Raw genomic sequence first — 16,194 nt, 5'->3', positions numbered from 1 at the left:
TGACCTTGTGTAGAGCCCAAAGAAGATTTTGGGCCTACTGGACCTTGTTGTATAGAGCCTAAATAAGAATTTGGGCTGGGCCTATTGGACCTTGTTGTGTAGAGCCCAAAGAAGAATTTGGGCCCAATGGACCTTGTTGTGTAGAGCCCAAAGAAGAACTTGGGCCACTGGACCTTGTTGTCTAGAGCCGAAGAAGAATTTGGGCCCACTGGACCTTGTTGTGTAAAGCCCAAAGAAGAATTTGGGCCTAGTGGACCTTGTTATGTCGAGCCCAAAGAAGAATTTGGGCTGGGCCCATTGGACCTTGTTGTGTAGAGCCCAAAGAAGAATTTGGGCCCAATGGACCTTGTTGTGTAGAGCCCAAAGAAGAATTTGGGCCCACTGGACCTTGTTGGGTAGAGCCGCAAGAAGAATTTGGGCCCACTGGACCTTGTCGTGTAGAGCCCAAAGAAGAAATTGGGCCTACTGGACCTTGTTATGTCGAGCCCGAATAAGAATTTGGGCTGGGCCTATTGGAACTTGTTGTGTGGGCCTACTGGACCTTGTTATGTAGAGCCCAAATAAGAATTTGGGCTGGGCCTATTGGACCTTATTGTGTAGAGCCCAAATAAGATTTTGGGCCTAACCATCTGACTGGACCTTGTCGTGTAGAGCCCAAAGAAGAATTTGGGCTACTGGACCTTTTTATGTATAGCCCAAATAAGAATTTGGGCTGGGCCTATTGGACCTTGTTGTGTAGAGCCCAAATAAGAATTTGGGCCTAAACTCATCTGACTGGACCTTGTCTTGTAGAGCCCAAAGAAGAATTTGGGCCCACTGGACCTTGTTATGTAAAGTCCAAATAAGAATTTGAACTGGGCCTATTGGAGCTTGTTGTGTTGAACCCAAATACGATTTTGGGCCTAAACTCATCTGACTGGACCTTGTTGTGTGGAGCCCAAGATGTGGGCCTTTTTATGCTTTGAGTCCGCTAATTTCTCTCTCTCTTCTCTCTGTTCCTTCACTGACCCTTATCCTCACCTCCTGGGTGTTAGGCCTCTCCTCTAAAACCCTTCTTCTTCGTCCTCCTCCTCTCCTCTCCTCTCCCTGAGATTCAGAAATGGCTTCTTCTTCAGCCACTTCAATTTTGAAGCCCTTATCCAAGGCAGATTCTTGCCTTCTCTCCTTGCCTTCTCTCTTCACCTGCAGACCCCCGCACTCTTTTCTCTCTTTCCCTTCCAAATTCACCACCGCCCCCTTCCATCTTTCCTCTTCTCATTGTTCTTCTCTCTTTTCCTCCTCGAAGAAGAAGACACATCTCTCATCGCTAGTTGCCTCTGTAGCCCAGTCTTCGGAGTGGGGCCAAGAAGACGATACCATCACCATTGACCCAAAACTCAGCGGCGACGAGGATGGCGAAGAAGGCCCTCATTGGGAAAATCAAGAGCTCAGTGAGAATGAGTCTCGTATTTCTGATTGGGAAGGTGAAGGGGAAGGCGAAGATGATGGAGGAAGTGAGGGTGAAGGAGGAGGAGTTTTGGAGCTGGGAGACGAGGAAGAAGGCCCTTTGGAGGAGCCAAATGAAGACGCTAAATTGTATGTTGGGAATTTGTCATATGACGTTGATAGTCAAAAGCTTGCAATGCTGTTTGAGAAGGCTGGAACTGTCGAGATTGCTGAGGTGAGATTCCAGAGTTCGGTGAATTGAATGTTTTTTTGTTTATGGATTTAGGGTTTAAGCTCTTAATCTGCTGCTTGTGAGGACTGTAGGTTATTTACGACCGACAATCAGATCGGAGTCGTGGTTTCGGTTTTGTGACAATGAGTAGTGTCGAAGAAGCTGAGAAAGCTGTGGATACCTTCAACCGTTATGTAAGCTTTTGATCTTCAATATCTTCATAAATTCAAACCTTATTTGATTATCATGAAACCTTCTCTTCATTCCTACTTTTCAGTGGAAAATTCAGAAGTTTCATGAATCTTAGTTAGGGTCTGTATGGGTCTAGATTGATTTGTTTGAGTGGCTCTGTCTCTTTCCTGGCTAAGGCTGATCTTGTTCTCGGGGTTTGCCATTGATTTGTTTTGAGGTCAAAGTTCCTATAAAGGAAGGCCATGTCCTTGTGTAAACCTATAGTCTCGGCTGTTACTAGAGTATCTCAAACATATCAATTGGTTCTTTTTTTCCTTTGGTTGAGCTGCCCCTTTATTTTTGCTTGCTTCTTGAAATTTCAATTGATTTTGTGGGTTTGTAGGAGTTCTTGGGGAGGCCGTTGGTTGTTAATAAGGCTGCCGCCAGAGGTTCAAGGCCAGAACGCCAACCTCGAACATTTCAACCAGCTTTCAGAATCTATGTTGGTAATCTTGCATGGGAAGTAGACAGTGCACGCCTGGAGCAGGTCTTCAGTGAACATGGTAAAGTAGTAGACGCTCGGGTTCTTTACGACCGGGACAGTGGCCGTTCTCGTGGCTTTGGCTTCGTGACCATGGCCGACGAAACTGGAATGAATGATGCCATTGCTGCTCTGGATGGACAGGTATGAAAATTGCAGTTTCTTTACGGGGATCAGTTTAGAATCCAAACTCGATAACACCCAGTTACTTGAATCTTGTCAACTCCTAACAAAACATTCTGAAATTTGAAATATGCAGAGTGTAGATGGAAGGGCAATCAGAGTGAATGTTGCAGAGGAAAAACCAAGGCGCAATTTCTGAACTGAACCATGATATGATGAAACCCAATGCCCTTTTTCTCTTGTTTGTTCTGTGTTTCGCTTTTCTTCATCTTTTCTTTCTAAAGTATAGGTGAGTTTTGTAGTGCCATTGTTTAGCCACCTTGTAAAAGTGCAATTTGATGTCCTTTATGCTTTCACAATTTCAAGTCTGTTATTATTCTGGATGATGCGAGTTACTTGTTTCAAAAGTGTTGTACCTTTTTTTATCCTTCCACCCTGCTCTCGATACATCCTTCACTGAAGGAGACGAACAAATCATCCGGGAATAAAAGATCCATCTCGATTAATAGAGACCCAAAATCCATTGAAACGTGAACCCCCTCGAGAACATCGAGAACATGGCCAAAGGGCTGTTGAAATTTCGTAATGATAAATGTGTCAAACACACTTATTTTGGACCAAATATCCACATTGAGGAAAAATTTACAAGGATGTATAGTTCAACAAACGGTTTCAAAAAGTTCCTATACAGCATTCTTGATAAAAGCTATGCCCAAACCAGATCAGTTGTCACCTAACTGAGCTTCTCGACTGGTAAGAGGCACATAACGAACAGAAGTCTCGTCGCGGATGTTAATAGAGCCATCGGTATCTTTGTCCACAACCTTTAAATCCTGGAATATGTTCCCAACTGGAATCACCATTCTCCCGCCTGGTTTTAACTGGTCAATGAGAGCCGGAGGAATTTCAGCAGCAGCTGCCCCAACATGAATGGCGTCGTATGGTGCACACTCTGCCCAACCCTGCCTGCCATCTACAACATCCAATAACAATAACTAACCGAAGTCTTGTCGTGAAAGTGTCTTGGTTTCGAAGTGTTTCACTCAAAAGTAAACTACCATTACTCTCAAAGAATATATCATTCCAGTTCAAAAATAAAATGGGTGCAATAATATCACTTGATGGATCAACTAAACTAAGGAAAAGAGTTCCTATTCTAGATTAAAAGAACAATTATGGCTCTAGGAAATGGAAAAGAAGACGAACGTACCACCAACATGTACAGAGAGGGAGCCTTCTTTCAGTAAAGGAGCAGCAGCACTTTTTTCAATATTCTTGATTGAGGAAGCAACCAGCTCAGGAATATGTTCCACACCAACGGCACGACCTTTGGGTCCAACCATTAATGCAAAGCATGCAGTCAAGTATCCCGTTCCTGCCAAGGTGACCAATTTCAAACATAAAGGAAGGGGTAGGGGTCGAGGAATTGATATTTTGGAGTTGAAAATCCAATTTCAAACATGAAGGGTAATAAAATTGTATCTTCTTAAGAGTAATAAACAGCCGGAGGAACCTTGTCTGTTTGCCCTTTTGAGCTAGCATTTTAGCCCTATCTGGAAATCAAGTAGTTGGAAAAATGGAATCTTGAAGAATGAATACCCACAACCTTCACTAACCAGATAGCATTTTCAATTGGGTAGTGTAGTCAAAAGAATACTGAACCCTTGTAGGACGAACCACAATAATTCTTCTACAATTCAGATGTTTTTCTTTTCTTTTGGTGGGGGAGCACTCAAGAAGTGTCAAGTAAAGATGGAGAATACATAAAATTCTTCGGGAAATGTATGTTAGAAATCACAACTCTCCACGATGGTACGATATTGTCTACTTTGAGCATAAGTTCTCATGGCTTTGCTTTGAGCTTCCCCAAAAGGCCTCATACCAATGGGGATGTATTCCTTACTTATAAACCCATGATCATTCCCTAAACTAGCCAATGTGGGACTCCCTCCCAACAATCGTCAACAATGTCCAAACTAATATTGTCCTCTTTAGGCTTTCCCTCACGGTTTTTAAAACGCGTCTATTAGAGAGAGGTTTCCACACCCTTGTAAAGTCCTGGGCCAAAATGTCTTAAGTTGCTCAAACTCGAACATAGTTGGGCATCTTTAGGAACTCAACAGTTACGATGAAACCACAAATCAATTTTCAGTATATTGAAGATGTTGGTAAGATGGAAAACCTGAGCCAACGTCCAAAGCTCGCATTCCAGGCTGCAAGTGTTTCTCCAACAACTGAAGGCAAGTAGCATGCATGTGAGGTGCAGATATAGTGGCATTGTAACCTATCGGCACGGGAGTATCGACATACGGTGGAACACCATCTGGTACAAAGAAGGCCCTATCTACACTCTCCATTACTTCAGAAACCTTCTTTGACCTAACCACTCCATAGTTCTGGAGATTCTCCACCATTTCTTTGTTTGTACCTATGCCACTTCCACTCCAGAATCTCTGCAATGTGATACTACGATCAAACATTCAACCCCTTATAAAGAATTGAAAACGAAGAGTACTTCCCCTTAATAGAAACACACCAATAGAAAACAATTCACAAAGGAATTCCTAAGTCTACCTCATTAATTCATAAAGCTATTCATCTTCAATGCAACCCTTAGCTCACTATCGTTAATGCAATTACCTTATCAATCTCCACAGCCTCAGAAGCCGGGCCGTTTAGGGACGAAACCTGTCCGTCCAATACACTCGGACATGTATGCCGTCGAATATCATTATCAAAAGATTGCACATCCCAAGGAAAATATACCAGAATAGAATACACTATACATACCACTCGAAATAAAATCCCCTGAAACTACATGTATTGAAACAAAAATACAGTGAATGATTAAAATGAAGATTCAAGAATGTATCAAGAAGTTTCAAAGGGATGCTTCTCTACGGAACAATTTCGAATTATCCAAAATCCAGATAAGAGAGAAAGACGAACAAATTTTTACACAGCTTCTTCCTTCTAAAATCGAATACAAAAATACCAGAAGTTGGGGGTCGTGGATGCACATACAAACAAACAAACACGATATACCTTCAGCGTCAGAAATGGATGGGGGGGCAATTCATCCATTTTGGGGAAATCCAAGTATCTCCAATTTCAAATAACGAAAATCGGTGGGAATTAGCAGTAGATAGAGAGAGAGGGAGAGAGTACCTCCATCCTGGAAAGAAGACAATTTCCCGTGACGAAATTAGGGTTTAGAAATCGAGGTAAGAAGGAGATGATAGTGGCGGTGGTTTTCGGAACAGAAGATGTGGTCGGTGGTAGGGCGGTGGGAAGACGGAGACGGCGGTGGCGGCGGAGGGATGAGGGGGTGTTGAAGTACAGTCCAATAGAAGGCGCACAATAGCGGAGTGACGGGGATATTTGAGTTAAATTCATTTTCTCCTTCTTTCCCAATTAATCCATCAGAATAATTAAATACATAGACAGCTGTCAGCAAAATTTCCACACCGCCTTGAGTATTTTTTTTTTTCACACGTGTGAGACCAAACGGAAAATAACAAATTCCCATCCTGACCCGTGCAAATCCACGCCTCCCCGGCTTCACTACTTTTAATATATATATTGAATTTGAATTTTTATAAATTATATTTGAAATCTCCTATTATATTTTTATTTATATAATATTATCAATTTTATTATGAAGATGAAAAATTTTGTAACATACTTTATTATTAAAGTCCATAAAAAACTTCTCTATTATATAAAAATTGAAAAAACTCTTCCAATCTTTGTTTCCATTTTCGCTAGCGAAAAGTAAAATTCAAATACGATCATGTGCTTTAATTTTTATTTGTTTTTTTTTTTTTTTTGTTAGTAAATTGTTACTTTTGTTTGAAATGGGGCATTATAGTTTCAAGCTTTTAAAGGACTTTAATGGTAGTTAATCTAATTTTATTCCAAGCTCTTATAATGTGAATTTGAAATTGAGAGCAGTCCAATTAGTTAAAATATTGTGTTTTTTTTATTCCACAAAGCCACTATCGTAGCAGTCATATTTAATTAATTCGTTTTATGGGACAAAAGGGTCTTCTTTCATATTTATTTATTATGTGTATTGAAATTACTAAGTTGTCCTCCCAATCACATATATATTTGTATTAAAATATAAGTTAATTGTATTATTAAACGAAAATAGTGATTTGATGGTCCTCAATCACGGTTTTTATAATTTTAAAATTAAAGTTTATCTTTACTAATTGATAAAAATCTGGTAAATAATTTATTTTAAACAAAATATAACAAAGAAAAAAATACAGTTGAAATGAATTTAATGGGTTAAAATTGATTTTTTGTGTTCGGAGAAATAATAATAGAGGGACATAAAAGGACACCATTTATGTGGTGTGGGGTCCGTGGACTAGGTCCATATCTAAGCATTAAAGCATGGATCCAACGGCTGATAATAGCTACAAGACTTGGTGCCCTTCTCCGTTTACTTCAACGAAAACAAAGACTTTAACGCGTATTGAAGATTCCAAAGAAGTTTCAAAGTATTTTTCATGTCAAAATATAAATGTAGTATCTAATATTTAATCTATAAAATTTTAAAGATTTTTTTAAATTCACAAATGTATAAGATAGAATTTTAAATTTATAAAATAAAAGTAGTAATAAATTTTTGTTGAGTTGTCGTCAGTGGTCAAAATCTATTTGGGGGGAAAAATTGCATTCCTCGCTGCCTTGGTTGTTGGAGTTTCAAGGCTTTTTTCCTCATCTAAATAGTAACCAAGAATTGAAAGTCTTCGCAAACAAATAATAATAATATGTTTGAAGCCGGATGCTAAAATAAGACTCAATTTAAATTAAGCTCGTACTAACTTGATTTTTTTTTTTTTTTTTTGGTTAAATTCTAAACAAAACATTACAAGTTTTAAAAACCAAAAAGGAAAAATAACATAAAACACACCGATTCAAATTAAGCTTATAAATACTAATTCCGCTTATCCGTTTTCTAGAGTAGTTTAAATAATCAAGTTAAGTTTTGAACAAAAACAGAAAAAAAAAATTACTTACCTAAACTGACTAAAAAAAGCTAAAGCCAAGCTCAACGAGTCTAAAGTACTGTTGACTAACTTATAATAGTCTAGCTCATGGCTCAACCCTCCACTTGACTCATTAGCCCAAAGTTTACGTCAAGCTTGGATAGACCCAATCACTTTCCCATTGAAGTTTAATCATTTTATTGTTTTTAAAAATATATATTTATTCAATACTTTAAAAAAAATGTTGTTAAATTTTATTGAATTTATATTTATATTTTTTTTATTTTAAAAATTTTGTATTATTATTATTATTATTATTATTATTTGTTTGACAACATTATTGATTTATAGTGTTATTTTGTATTTTTTTAAATTTTTAATTAGTTTTTATCACTCTAAAAACATAATGAATCAATTCAAATATGATTCAATCAAAAAGTTTAATTTTGAGAAATTAATTTTGGGCCAAGCTTAGGTTGCAATAAGGCTTAGACTTGTTCCACTTCTCAAGTCTATTGATGAGAACGAGTGATGGGATGGTCTTTGTACTATTCTTCTCCCTAAAATTGAAGATTTTAATTTCTAACGATTTTTTGTGAATTTTATTTTTTTAAAAAAATCATGTGAGATTTTGACTTTAACGTATTAAACAATTAGATACTTTGAAAAGTAAATAAAAATTAAAAGATTACCAAAATGAAAGTGGGCTCCAGCCATCCAATTGTGATCCCGTTTTTCGTTGGAGCCACGCCTATAAAGAAGAAGACCAAGTCTAACACTACTGCCAATTCTTTTGCTTGCCGGCAAACTCCCTTCGCTCGCAGCCGGAAAATGGCTTTACCTTCCCCCAAACTCCTTCCATTCTTAGTTTTTCTCTCCGTCCTTTTCCATGTCCATGCCCGACTGAACATTGATCCTTCAGATCTCAGAGCCTTTTCTATCATCAAGAATAACTTGGGTATTGACGGTCAACTCTCCCCCTACCCATGCGATAACGCCGGTGTATTCTGCGAGAGACGGCTCTCCAGCAACGGCACTTACGTTTTGAGGGTCACCAGGCTCATTGTCAAGTCCAAAGATCTTGCTGGTTCTCTTCCTCCGGCTATCGGCCGGCTATCGGAGCTGAAAGAGCTTACGATTTCTAATAATCAACTCGTTGACCAAGTGCCTGCCCAAATCGTCGACTGCCGGAAATTGGAAGTTCTCGATCTCCAAAACAACCACTTTTCTGGAAAAGTTCCGTCCGGATTGTCCTCGTTGACTCGCCTTCGGGTCATCGATCTTTCGTCCAATAAGTTCTCGGGGAGTTTGGATTTCTTGAAGTATTTTCCCCATTTGGAAAGTCTCTCCATAGCCAACAATTACTTCACGGGGAGAATCCCAGCTTCAATTCGTTCTTTTCGCAATCTTCGAGTCTTCAACTTCTCTGGAAACCCTCTTCTCGAAAGTTCATACCCCATCGTGAAAGGCGTTGAGTTCTACTCAACTACCGAAGTTCCCAAGCGTTATAAGTTATTAGCTGAGAAGTCCAGTACGAAAGGCAATCACAGTGCCGCCGCCACAGCGCCAACTTCGAGTGCTCAAGCTCCATCTCCTGCGGCCTCACCTCCTCATAGGAACCGGAAGAATAAAGCAAAGATAGTACTTGCTTGGATTCTTGGGTTCCTCGCTGGAGCAATTGCTGGAAGTTTGTCAGGGTTTATCTTTTCACTAATGGTTAAACTCATCATAGCAGTTATAAAAGGTGGAAGCAAAAATTCGGGACCCTCAATATTTGCACCTAAGCTTATAAAACGAGAGGATCTGGCTTTTCTAGAGAAAGACGATGCACTAGCATCGCTCGAACTGATTGGAAAAGGTGGATGTGGAGAAGTTTACAAGGCGGAATTACCAGAAAAAAGCGGAAAAATGTTTGCGATTAAGAAGATAACTCAGCCCCCAAAGGACGCGGCTGAGTTAGTTGACGAGGATAGCAGGTTTATGAGCAAGAAAATGCGTCAGATCAAGTCAGAGATCAGAACTGTGGGTGAAATCCGGCATCGTAATCTTCTTCCTCTTGTGGCCCATGTCCCCCGTCCTGATTGCCATTACCTTGTGTACGAGTTGATGAAGAATGGCAGCTTGCAAGATATATTGAATCAGGTTTCGGGAGGAGTGAAAGAACTAGATTGGCTTACTCGGCATAACATCGCTCTCGGAGTGGCATCTGGGCTGGAGTATCTTCACATGAACCATACCCCGCGTATTATTCACAGGGATCTGAAGCCTGCAAATGTTTTGCTTGATGACGACATGGAAGCTCGAATTGCTGATTTTGGGCTGGCAAAAGCAATGCCAGATGCCCAAACTCACATGACAGCTTCAAATGTTGCAGGTACCGTAGGATACATCGCACCAGAGTATCATCAGACCTTGAAGTTCACTGATAAGTGCGATATATACGGCTTTGGGGTTCTGCTTGGTGTCTTGGTGATCGGGAAACTTCCATCTGATGAGTTTTTCCAGGACACGGATGAGATGAGTTTGGTTAAGTGGATGAAGAATATGATGACTTCGGATAATCCTAGGAGAGCCATTGATCCGAAGCTCCTGGGAAATGGCTGGGAGGAGCAAATGCTCTTGGCCCTCAAAATTGCCTGCTTTTGCACTATGGATAATCCAAAAGAGAGGCCTAACAGTAAGGATGTCAGATGCATGCTGTCACAGATCAAGCACGATGTACTTGAAACTTCCTCTCTAAACGTCTAAAATAATAATGCTTGTAAAAGATTGTATCTGTTTAATTTCTGCTTCCAAAAATGTGCGTTGTCGATCAAATATCTAAATGTTTATATATTTGTGCACTTTGATCATCTGCTTGCGTATTCCAAGGCAAAACCTAAGCGTAAATTTTGAAAATGAAATAGCAAGGTCTAAGAAAGATGAGGAACACCCTAAGAGGACACACAGAAACAGGAAGAGGAGCAACTGTGTACTGCTACAGTCCAGATTGCAACTAAGACACTTGTCCTTCTCAGTACTTCAATATTACGTATCAAAGAATAGAACGTAATTATTTTTAGTTACTAAACAATCATAAGGTATCATGTATTGGATGATGGAAGTCCCACATCGACTAATTTAGGGTGTGATCATGAATTTATAAGTGAGAAATACTAACTCCATTGGTATGAGGCCTTTTGGGGAAGCCCAAAGCAAAACCATGAGAGCTTATGCTCAAAGTGGACAATATCATACCATTGTGGAGAGTCGTGTTCGTCTAACATGGTATCAGAGCCATGCCCTAAACTTAGTCGTGCCAATAGATTGGTAAATCCTCAAATCCTCAAATATCGAACAAAGAACTCTTAAAGAAAAGGATCTAAGCCCCTCCTCGAAGGCCGTAAAAAATGACTAAGACTCCAAAGGAGTCGAGCCTCGATTAAGGGGAGGTGCACTTTGTTCGAGGGGAGGTGTTGGATGATGGAAGTCCCACATCGACTAATTTAGGGTGTGATCATGGGTTTATAAGTGAGGAATACTAACTCCATTGGTACGAGGCCTTTTGGGGAAGCCCAAAGCAAAGCCATGAGAGCTTATGCTCAAAGTGGACAATATCATACCATTGTGGAGAGTCGTGTTCGTCTAACATGGTATCAGAGCCATGCCCTAAACTTAGTCGTGCCAATAGATTGGTAAATCCTCAAATCCTCAAATATCGAACAAAGAACTCTTAAAGAAAAGGATCTAAGCCCCTCCTCGAAGGCCGTAAAAAATGACTAAGACTCCAAAGGAGTCGAGCCTCGATTAAGGGGAGGTGCACTTTGTTCGAGGGGAGGTGTTGGATGATGGAAGTCCCACATCGACTAATTTAGGGTGTGATCATGGGTTTATAAGTGAGGAATACTAACTCCATTGGTACGAGGCCTTTTGGGGAAGCCCAAAGCAAAGCCATAAGAGCTTATGCTCAAAGTGGACAATATCATACCATTGTGGAGAGTCGTGTTCGTCTAACATCATGAACCCACCGGCATCCTAACAATACGAACCCTGGATTGCATTTTAATGATCATTTTCTAATACCATAGTACCCATATCTATCATTCACGTTCTGTTGGCTTTTACTTTTCTGCCCTCAAAAGATCTCTGGACGGGGACTCAACAACTTTGATCAAGGAATTTTATTTTTTTCCTTTATATTTTTCTGCTTTTCAATCTTTTATTCTGGCTTTACGAAAAATAGGATCACAAGAATTACTTACTAATCATGATAAATAATTTGATAGTGGAAGAACAAGAATCAGACAGACCTTGTTCATACAAATTCTTTTATTGGCTGCTTGATCCTCCTGGAAAAGACATCTCTTAGCCGACCTTAGAGGAATCTCTTACAAAAACCAAACAAACCAGCAAGAGGAATTTTTAATGGATAGGAAGTTCTTTCATTGAGAAATTTATCCACAACACCAGCTGTGCATTCTGAAACCTACTTCTATATAGACTATGGAGTGTGAGCACCGAGTTAGAATTGGACTGATGAACTAGATTGATGTTCGTATTGGGATCAGAAGAAGGCTACAAAACGAGAAAACTCTCTCCTACCCTCCCAATTACAAACTACTTGAAACATATACCAATATCTACCCCCAATCCCATTCTATTTATGAGATCTCTCTCATATTAGCAAACTTAGGCATTAACGACTGATACAGCCCCAATAATCACTCCATAAATCAAGAACTTAATCTTCAAGAGCAAAACATTGAAACGGAATGCTACCTCAAAAGTCCAGTAGTAACTGCGGAAGAATCCTCTCCAAATGAGTGGCTTCAATTCTGCTAATACCTTCTGCTTCAGCAATTGTTGCAGCACGCTGTACGGCCTCTGCATAAATAAAAAAAGTTAACCTAAAAGAAGAAGAAATTTTTTATAAACCAAATTAGCCTCTGACTTTGGGTACCTGACACAAAGATTTGTAGAAGTTTAGAGGTCAATTTAAGTGCATTAGCATTGGCTGCATGGGAATAGCGAGGTTAGAAATGGTTTCTGCATCTTCCGGTAGACGGCAACCATTCAAAGAACACGAGCTTGATGGAAAAAAGACTAGCATAATAGAAACTACGATTTAGAAATGAAAAACAAGTTGTTGACGTAAAAACTAATGACACCTGACATCGGCCTGCTCTTCTTTGATGTTCCAGCGTCAACCTGAAGAAAATATGTGAGCTAAAGATCAACTCCACTGGACTAATCGAGAAAGAACCTTACTCCAAGTTCGCAACAAGATAGATAATCACTGATTTGTTGTTAAATCCATTAGACTACATATCAACTTTCATATATACTTCTGCCTAGTGCATATGTTCGGTAGTTGAAATGTACACAAAATTAGTAGAATCGTGTGAACTTCAAGAACTAACAAGAGCATTCTAAGATTTACCTATGTACCAGTACATCGAAAACCAAAACGACGACAAACATCTTCACGGAAGAAAATAATAGCGGTTAAACAGAAATTTTCACAATAAACTCCGGGAAAGGAAATCACCTCACAATCCATAGCATCCGAGCTCTCGTTTTTCTCGCGCTCTGAAGAAATGCGAGCACCAAAACGGAAAATGAAGAAATTATCAGAAAGAAGAGGAAACAAAGATAACTAGAAATTGAAAGAAAATAAAAACTAGACGGAAGGAGAGAGCGATCCGAAGTCCAACCAAGTGATCTTCTGCTCCACTCAAGCTTGAAGATGGCGTGAATCAGATCCTGTCAATTATATACAAGCAAACACCTAGTTGAATGGAAAGCATACACGTAGCAGACATTTAAGAGAACAAACAATCGACGAATAAAACTTCAAGGAAAACGATCAAACTCGAAGATGAAAGATTACAGGATCGAATGTGCTCTCTTCCATGGCGAGCGAGACTAGCGACTGCGAGAGCGAGTCTGCAAGAAGCAACCTTAAAATTACAACTTATTCCGCACCAAAACGTTTTGATCTGCTTTCCCTCTTCCCGTTGCCCCTCGTTTTAGAATTTATATGCATTTATTTGGGCTAACGACTTTTATGTCATTTATTCTATTTATTTGGGCTAACGACTTTTATGTCATTTATTCTATTTATTTGGGCTTGTCTTTTATGCCATTTATTTGGGCTTAAAGTAGGGCCCAATTTGAGGCCTGCACCAAATCACCTCTCTTGTCACGTGCGCAGTTTAATTTTTGAAATTGTTTATATAATTAAATATATATTTTTTATTTATTTGAAAGAACTTTTAATTTACAAGGGATAACTTAGGGAAATGAAATTGAATAAATCAAAGCCTCAAACTCCAAACTCGTATTTCTCCGTCCAAACTGGCACTACAGATCATCAAACACCGTTCACCGGCTCCGACCACGACCAACGACTTCACCGGCGATCTGTGTCCTTCCATCACAGCCGTACATTGATAACCATTTGTGACGTCACCTCTCCAAATCCTGACGGTCCGATCCTCGGACCCACTGACTAACAAATCTCGGACACTATACAAGCACAATACAGCCCCTTCATGACCCCATAAAGCCTCCACAAACCCAATCTGCTTTCCCGCCTCATCTTTCTTCCACACCATTATCGAACGGTCACTGCTCCCGGAAAACATCACCGTCCCTCCCTCGTTCAATGCGATCGCATTTATCTGTTTTAATACAAACATTAAATTCGTTACCAATCATGACAGAATAATATTGTCCACTCTCAACACCAACTTTTATATTAATCTTAACAAAATTTAGGGGTTATTTTAATCTTACCGTGGATTTATGCTTGTCCAAAGTCCTCACCAGCCTATGCTTTTTTTGCTTCCCCTCCCTGATCTCCCAAACTCCAATAACCCCATCGGCAGAGCCAGTGTAAACGACGCCGTTCTGACCCACACCAACCGCGTTGACTGCATCGTCGTGGGCTTTCACCGACGACAAACACTTATGGTCGGAAGCACTCCAAACCTTAAAACTCCGATCCCAGGAAACAGAGTACACAAACCCCTCATTAACCACCAACCCAGAAACCGCATCCCAATGCTCAATCCACAGCCGCTTGTGGTGGCGCCGTACATGAACGTAATTACTCGGCGAAATAAACCGGTAGAGCTTGTCCTTAACGGTGGGAAGAGTGGCCAGAAGACGGTGTCCGTGTCGTCGTTTCGAGCAGGTGATCTTCCACACGCGGATCTTGCAGTCCTGGTGGGCCGTGAAGATTTTCCAACGCCCAAAAGCGATGGACTTCACGGACCCCGAAGCGGCGTCGTTAGTGCGAAGCGTGTCGATTTGGGTAAAGTTGGTTAAATCGAAGACGGCGATTTGGTTGGTGGAGCCGGAGTAGAGGAGCCCGTTGTGAGCGGCCAGGCAACTCGTGTTTGGGGTTGTGAGAGTCGCAAGCTTAAACGGCGTCGTTTGACCTGGCATTGTGCATGTTTGAGAAACCATGGAGATCAATGAGAGACTGTATGTAATGGAGAAGATCCGGTAGAGGGATTTTCAGGTTATAAAAGCGTGGGAGCACGTGTGATGTGTGGTACACGTGGCGACAGTAGAATAATTTTAACATTCTTTATTTGCCACGTGTCCTAATGGCGGTTGATGCGATTAGTTTATGCCGTTTCGGTTGTCTTGGGAATCCGAGTCACTGGATGGAGAGATGCCTGATTGGTCGGGATTTGATTCAGGTGTGGGAGGACCCATCAAAGATACGGAAATCGGACATCTTCGTAATTTTATGGTATAAAAAATTCTAATAACTTAACCAATGCTATAATTTTAAATTTTATTAGAAGTTATAATTTAAGTAATTTAAACCTAAATAAAATTATCATACTTTGTCTTGATACCAAACGCTTTTCTTATTATTTTCTAATTACAATGCAATGTAACGTTTATTGCATATTTTTAAAAGAGTTATATCTATCTTATTATTGCTCTAATATTATATTTATTTATTTTTTTCGTTGTAAATTTCTATGCCTGGGTAATAAACCATTACTATAATTAAAGTTAATACTTTTCAATATTATTATTTTTTCTTAATACTAAAATGTGAGCATTCATTATTTTTCATTTTATGTGGTCGTTGAAATAATTGAACTCACCATTAATTTCTGTACAGATAATTGCATTAGTAAAATATTTTAGGTCCCTATAAACCCTAAATCCTCTAATTTCAAAGGTGGTAGCCCAACAAGTATCAATTATTCATATATTAGAAACTATGTAGTAGGTAGAGATTGGACATTATTTAAGTTAAAGGGAGGCAATGTCTTGTAGGGCAAGTAGAATAAAACGAGGGGAATATCAAATCACATAAACTGCAATGTTTTTTTTTAGCAAAACATGTGACATACGACATTAAATTATTAAATTATGTACTATATAATTGAAACGTGTCATGTTTTTAGTTGGGTTTGTTTAAATATATCGAAAAAGGGGAGACAATAGGAGGGCATGTGTCCCATAGACCAATGGAGGTGCGTCAAATGATTATTGTGGGAGCATGTGATGTGATCAACCACTCTTGATTGAGACAAATGCAATGGCACACTAGCCCATTCCTGATTGGTGGATTCTTAATTCCCTCCACCAATGAGCAAAGAATAATATAAACTTTGTCATGTACCCGTCATTGCTATAGATTACTGAGAGGAATAATCCTATATCGACTAATTAGAATGAACATCAAA

General features: G+C 39.7%; 5 protein-coding genes across 9 annotated transcripts; 2 read left to right on the top strand and 3 right to left on the bottom strand.

Moving 5' to 3' along the window:
• Positions 1-983: 983 nt before the first annotated feature.
• Positions 984-2,916, top strand: LOC111429756 (28 kDa ribonucleoprotein, chloroplastic-like). Its single transcript, XM_023065746.1, has 4 exons — positions 984-1,660; positions 1,750-1,851; positions 2,232-2,513; positions 2,629-2,916. Exons 1-4 carry the CDS (start codon positions 1,100-1,102, stop codon positions 2,689-2,691), a joined length of 1,008 nt encoding a protein of 335 aa, XP_022921514.1. The 5' UTR covers positions 984-1,099; the 3' UTR covers positions 2,692-2,916.
• A 53-nt stretch (positions 2,917-2,969) lies between these two features.
• On the bottom strand, positions 2,970-5,916 carry LOC111429755 (protein-L-isoaspartate O-methyltransferase 1-like). 5 transcript variants are annotated; one of them, XM_023065741.1, is made up of 5 exons: positions 5,661-5,916; positions 5,133-5,306; positions 4,675-4,945; positions 3,703-3,867; positions 2,970-3,465 (listed from the first exon to the last, which is right to left on the bottom strand). In XM_023065741.1, the coding sequence occupies exons 1-5, from the start codon at positions 5,886-5,888 to the stop codon at positions 3,215-3,217; spliced, it is 1,089 nt and encodes a 362-aa protein (XP_022921509.1). In that variant the 5' UTR covers positions 5,889-5,916; the 3' UTR covers positions 2,970-3,214. The 5 variants fall into 5 exon arrangements, with proteins under 5 accessions (XP_022921509.1, XP_022921510.1, XP_022921512.1 ...); XM_023065742.1 differs by having other exon boundaries at positions 5,133-5,180; positions 5,661-5,914; XM_023065744.1 differs by having other exon boundaries at positions 5,538-5,679.
• A 2,223-nt stretch (positions 5,917-8,139) lies between these two features.
• Positions 8,140-10,347, top strand: LOC111429968 (leucine-rich repeat receptor-like serine/threonine/tyrosine-protein kinase SOBIR1). Its single transcript, XM_023066059.1, has one exon. It carries the CDS (start codon positions 8,192-8,194, stop codon positions 10,241-10,243), a length of 2,052 nt encoding a protein of 683 aa, XP_022921827.1. The 5' UTR covers positions 8,140-8,191; the 3' UTR covers positions 10,244-10,347.
• Positions 10,348-11,862: 1,515 nt separating this feature from the next.
• LOC111429969 (protein MHF2 homolog) lies at positions 11,863-13,472 on the bottom strand. The gene is made up of 6 exons (XM_023066060.1): positions 13,365-13,472; positions 13,189-13,237; positions 13,023-13,063; positions 12,643-12,682; positions 12,435-12,488; positions 11,863-12,358 (listed from the first exon to the last, which is right to left on the bottom strand). The coding sequence occupies exons 1-6, from the start codon at positions 13,386-13,388 to the stop codon at positions 12,255-12,257; spliced, it is 312 nt and encodes a 103-aa protein (XP_022921828.1). The 5' UTR covers positions 13,389-13,472; the 3' UTR covers positions 11,863-12,254.
• Positions 13,473-13,760: 288 nt separating this feature from the next.
• Positions 13,761-14,938, bottom strand: LOC111429962 (protein JINGUBANG-like). The gene is made up of 2 exons (XM_023066056.1): positions 14,273-14,938; positions 13,761-14,157 (listed from the first exon to the last, which is right to left on the bottom strand). The coding sequence occupies exons 1-2, from the start codon at positions 14,924-14,926 to the stop codon at positions 13,792-13,794; spliced, it is 1,020 nt and encodes a 339-aa protein (XP_022921824.1). The 5' UTR covers positions 14,927-14,938; the 3' UTR covers positions 13,761-13,791.
• Between the last annotated feature and the right edge of the window lie 1,256 nt (positions 14,939-16,194).

The sequence above is a fragment of the Cucurbita moschata genome, unplaced genomic scaffold (assembly GCF_002738365.1).
Source record: "Cucurbita moschata cultivar Rifu unplaced genomic scaffold, Cmos_1.0 Cmo_Scf00032, whole genome shotgun sequence".
NCBI lineage: Eukaryota > Viridiplantae > Streptophyta > Magnoliopsida > Cucurbitales > Cucurbitaceae > Cucurbita > Cucurbita moschata.
The sequence above is the reverse complement of the archived record's forward strand: the minus strand, read 5'-3'. Positions and strand labels throughout refer to the sequence as shown.

Coding starts and splice junctions, on each gene's coding strand:
- LOC111429756 (XM_023065746.1), top strand. CDS start 1,100: ATGGCTTCTTCTTCAGCCACTTCAATTTTGAAGCCCTTATCCAAGGCA. Junction 1,852..2,231: donor TGGATACCTTCAACCGTTAT/GTAAGCTTTTGA, acceptor GTGGGTTTGTAG/GAGTTCTTGGGGAGGCCGTT. Junction 2,514..2,628: donor TTGCTGCTCTGGATGGACAG/GTATGAAAATTG, acceptor TGAAATATGCAG/AGTGTAGATGGAAGGGCAAT.
- LOC111429755 (XM_023065741.1), bottom strand. CDS start 5,888: ATGAATTTAACTCAAATATCCCCGTCACTCCGCTATTGTGCGCCTTCT. Junction 3,868..4,674: donor AGCTTTGGACGTTGGCTCAG/GTTTTCCATCTT, acceptor TCACCTTGGCAG/GAACGGGATACTTGACTGCA. Junction 3,466..3,702: donor CCTCTCTGTACATGTTGGTG/GTACGTTCGTCT, acceptor TGGATGTTGTAG/ATGGCAGGCAGGGTTGGGCA.
- LOC111429968 (XM_023066059.1), top strand. CDS start 8,192: ATGAAAGTGGGCTCCAGCCATCCAATTGTGATCCCGTTTTTCGTTGGA.
- LOC111429969 (XM_023066060.1), bottom strand. CDS start 13,388: ATGGAAGAGAGCACATTCGATCCT. Junction 13,238..13,364: donor AAGAGAGCACATTCGATCCT/GTAATCTTTCAT, acceptor TATAATTGACAG/GATCTGATTCACGCCATCTT. Junction 12,489..12,642: donor GAAGAGCAGGCCGATGTCAG/GTGTCATTAGTT, acceptor ATTCCCATGCAG/CCAATGCTAATGCACTTAAA.
- LOC111429962 (XM_023066056.1), bottom strand. CDS start 14,926: ATGCCAGGTCAAACGACGCCGTTTAAGCTTGCGACTCTCACAACCCCA. Junction 14,158..14,272: donor TGGACAAGCATAAATCCACG/GTAAGATTAAAA, acceptor GTATTAAAACAG/ATAAATGCGATCGCATTGAA.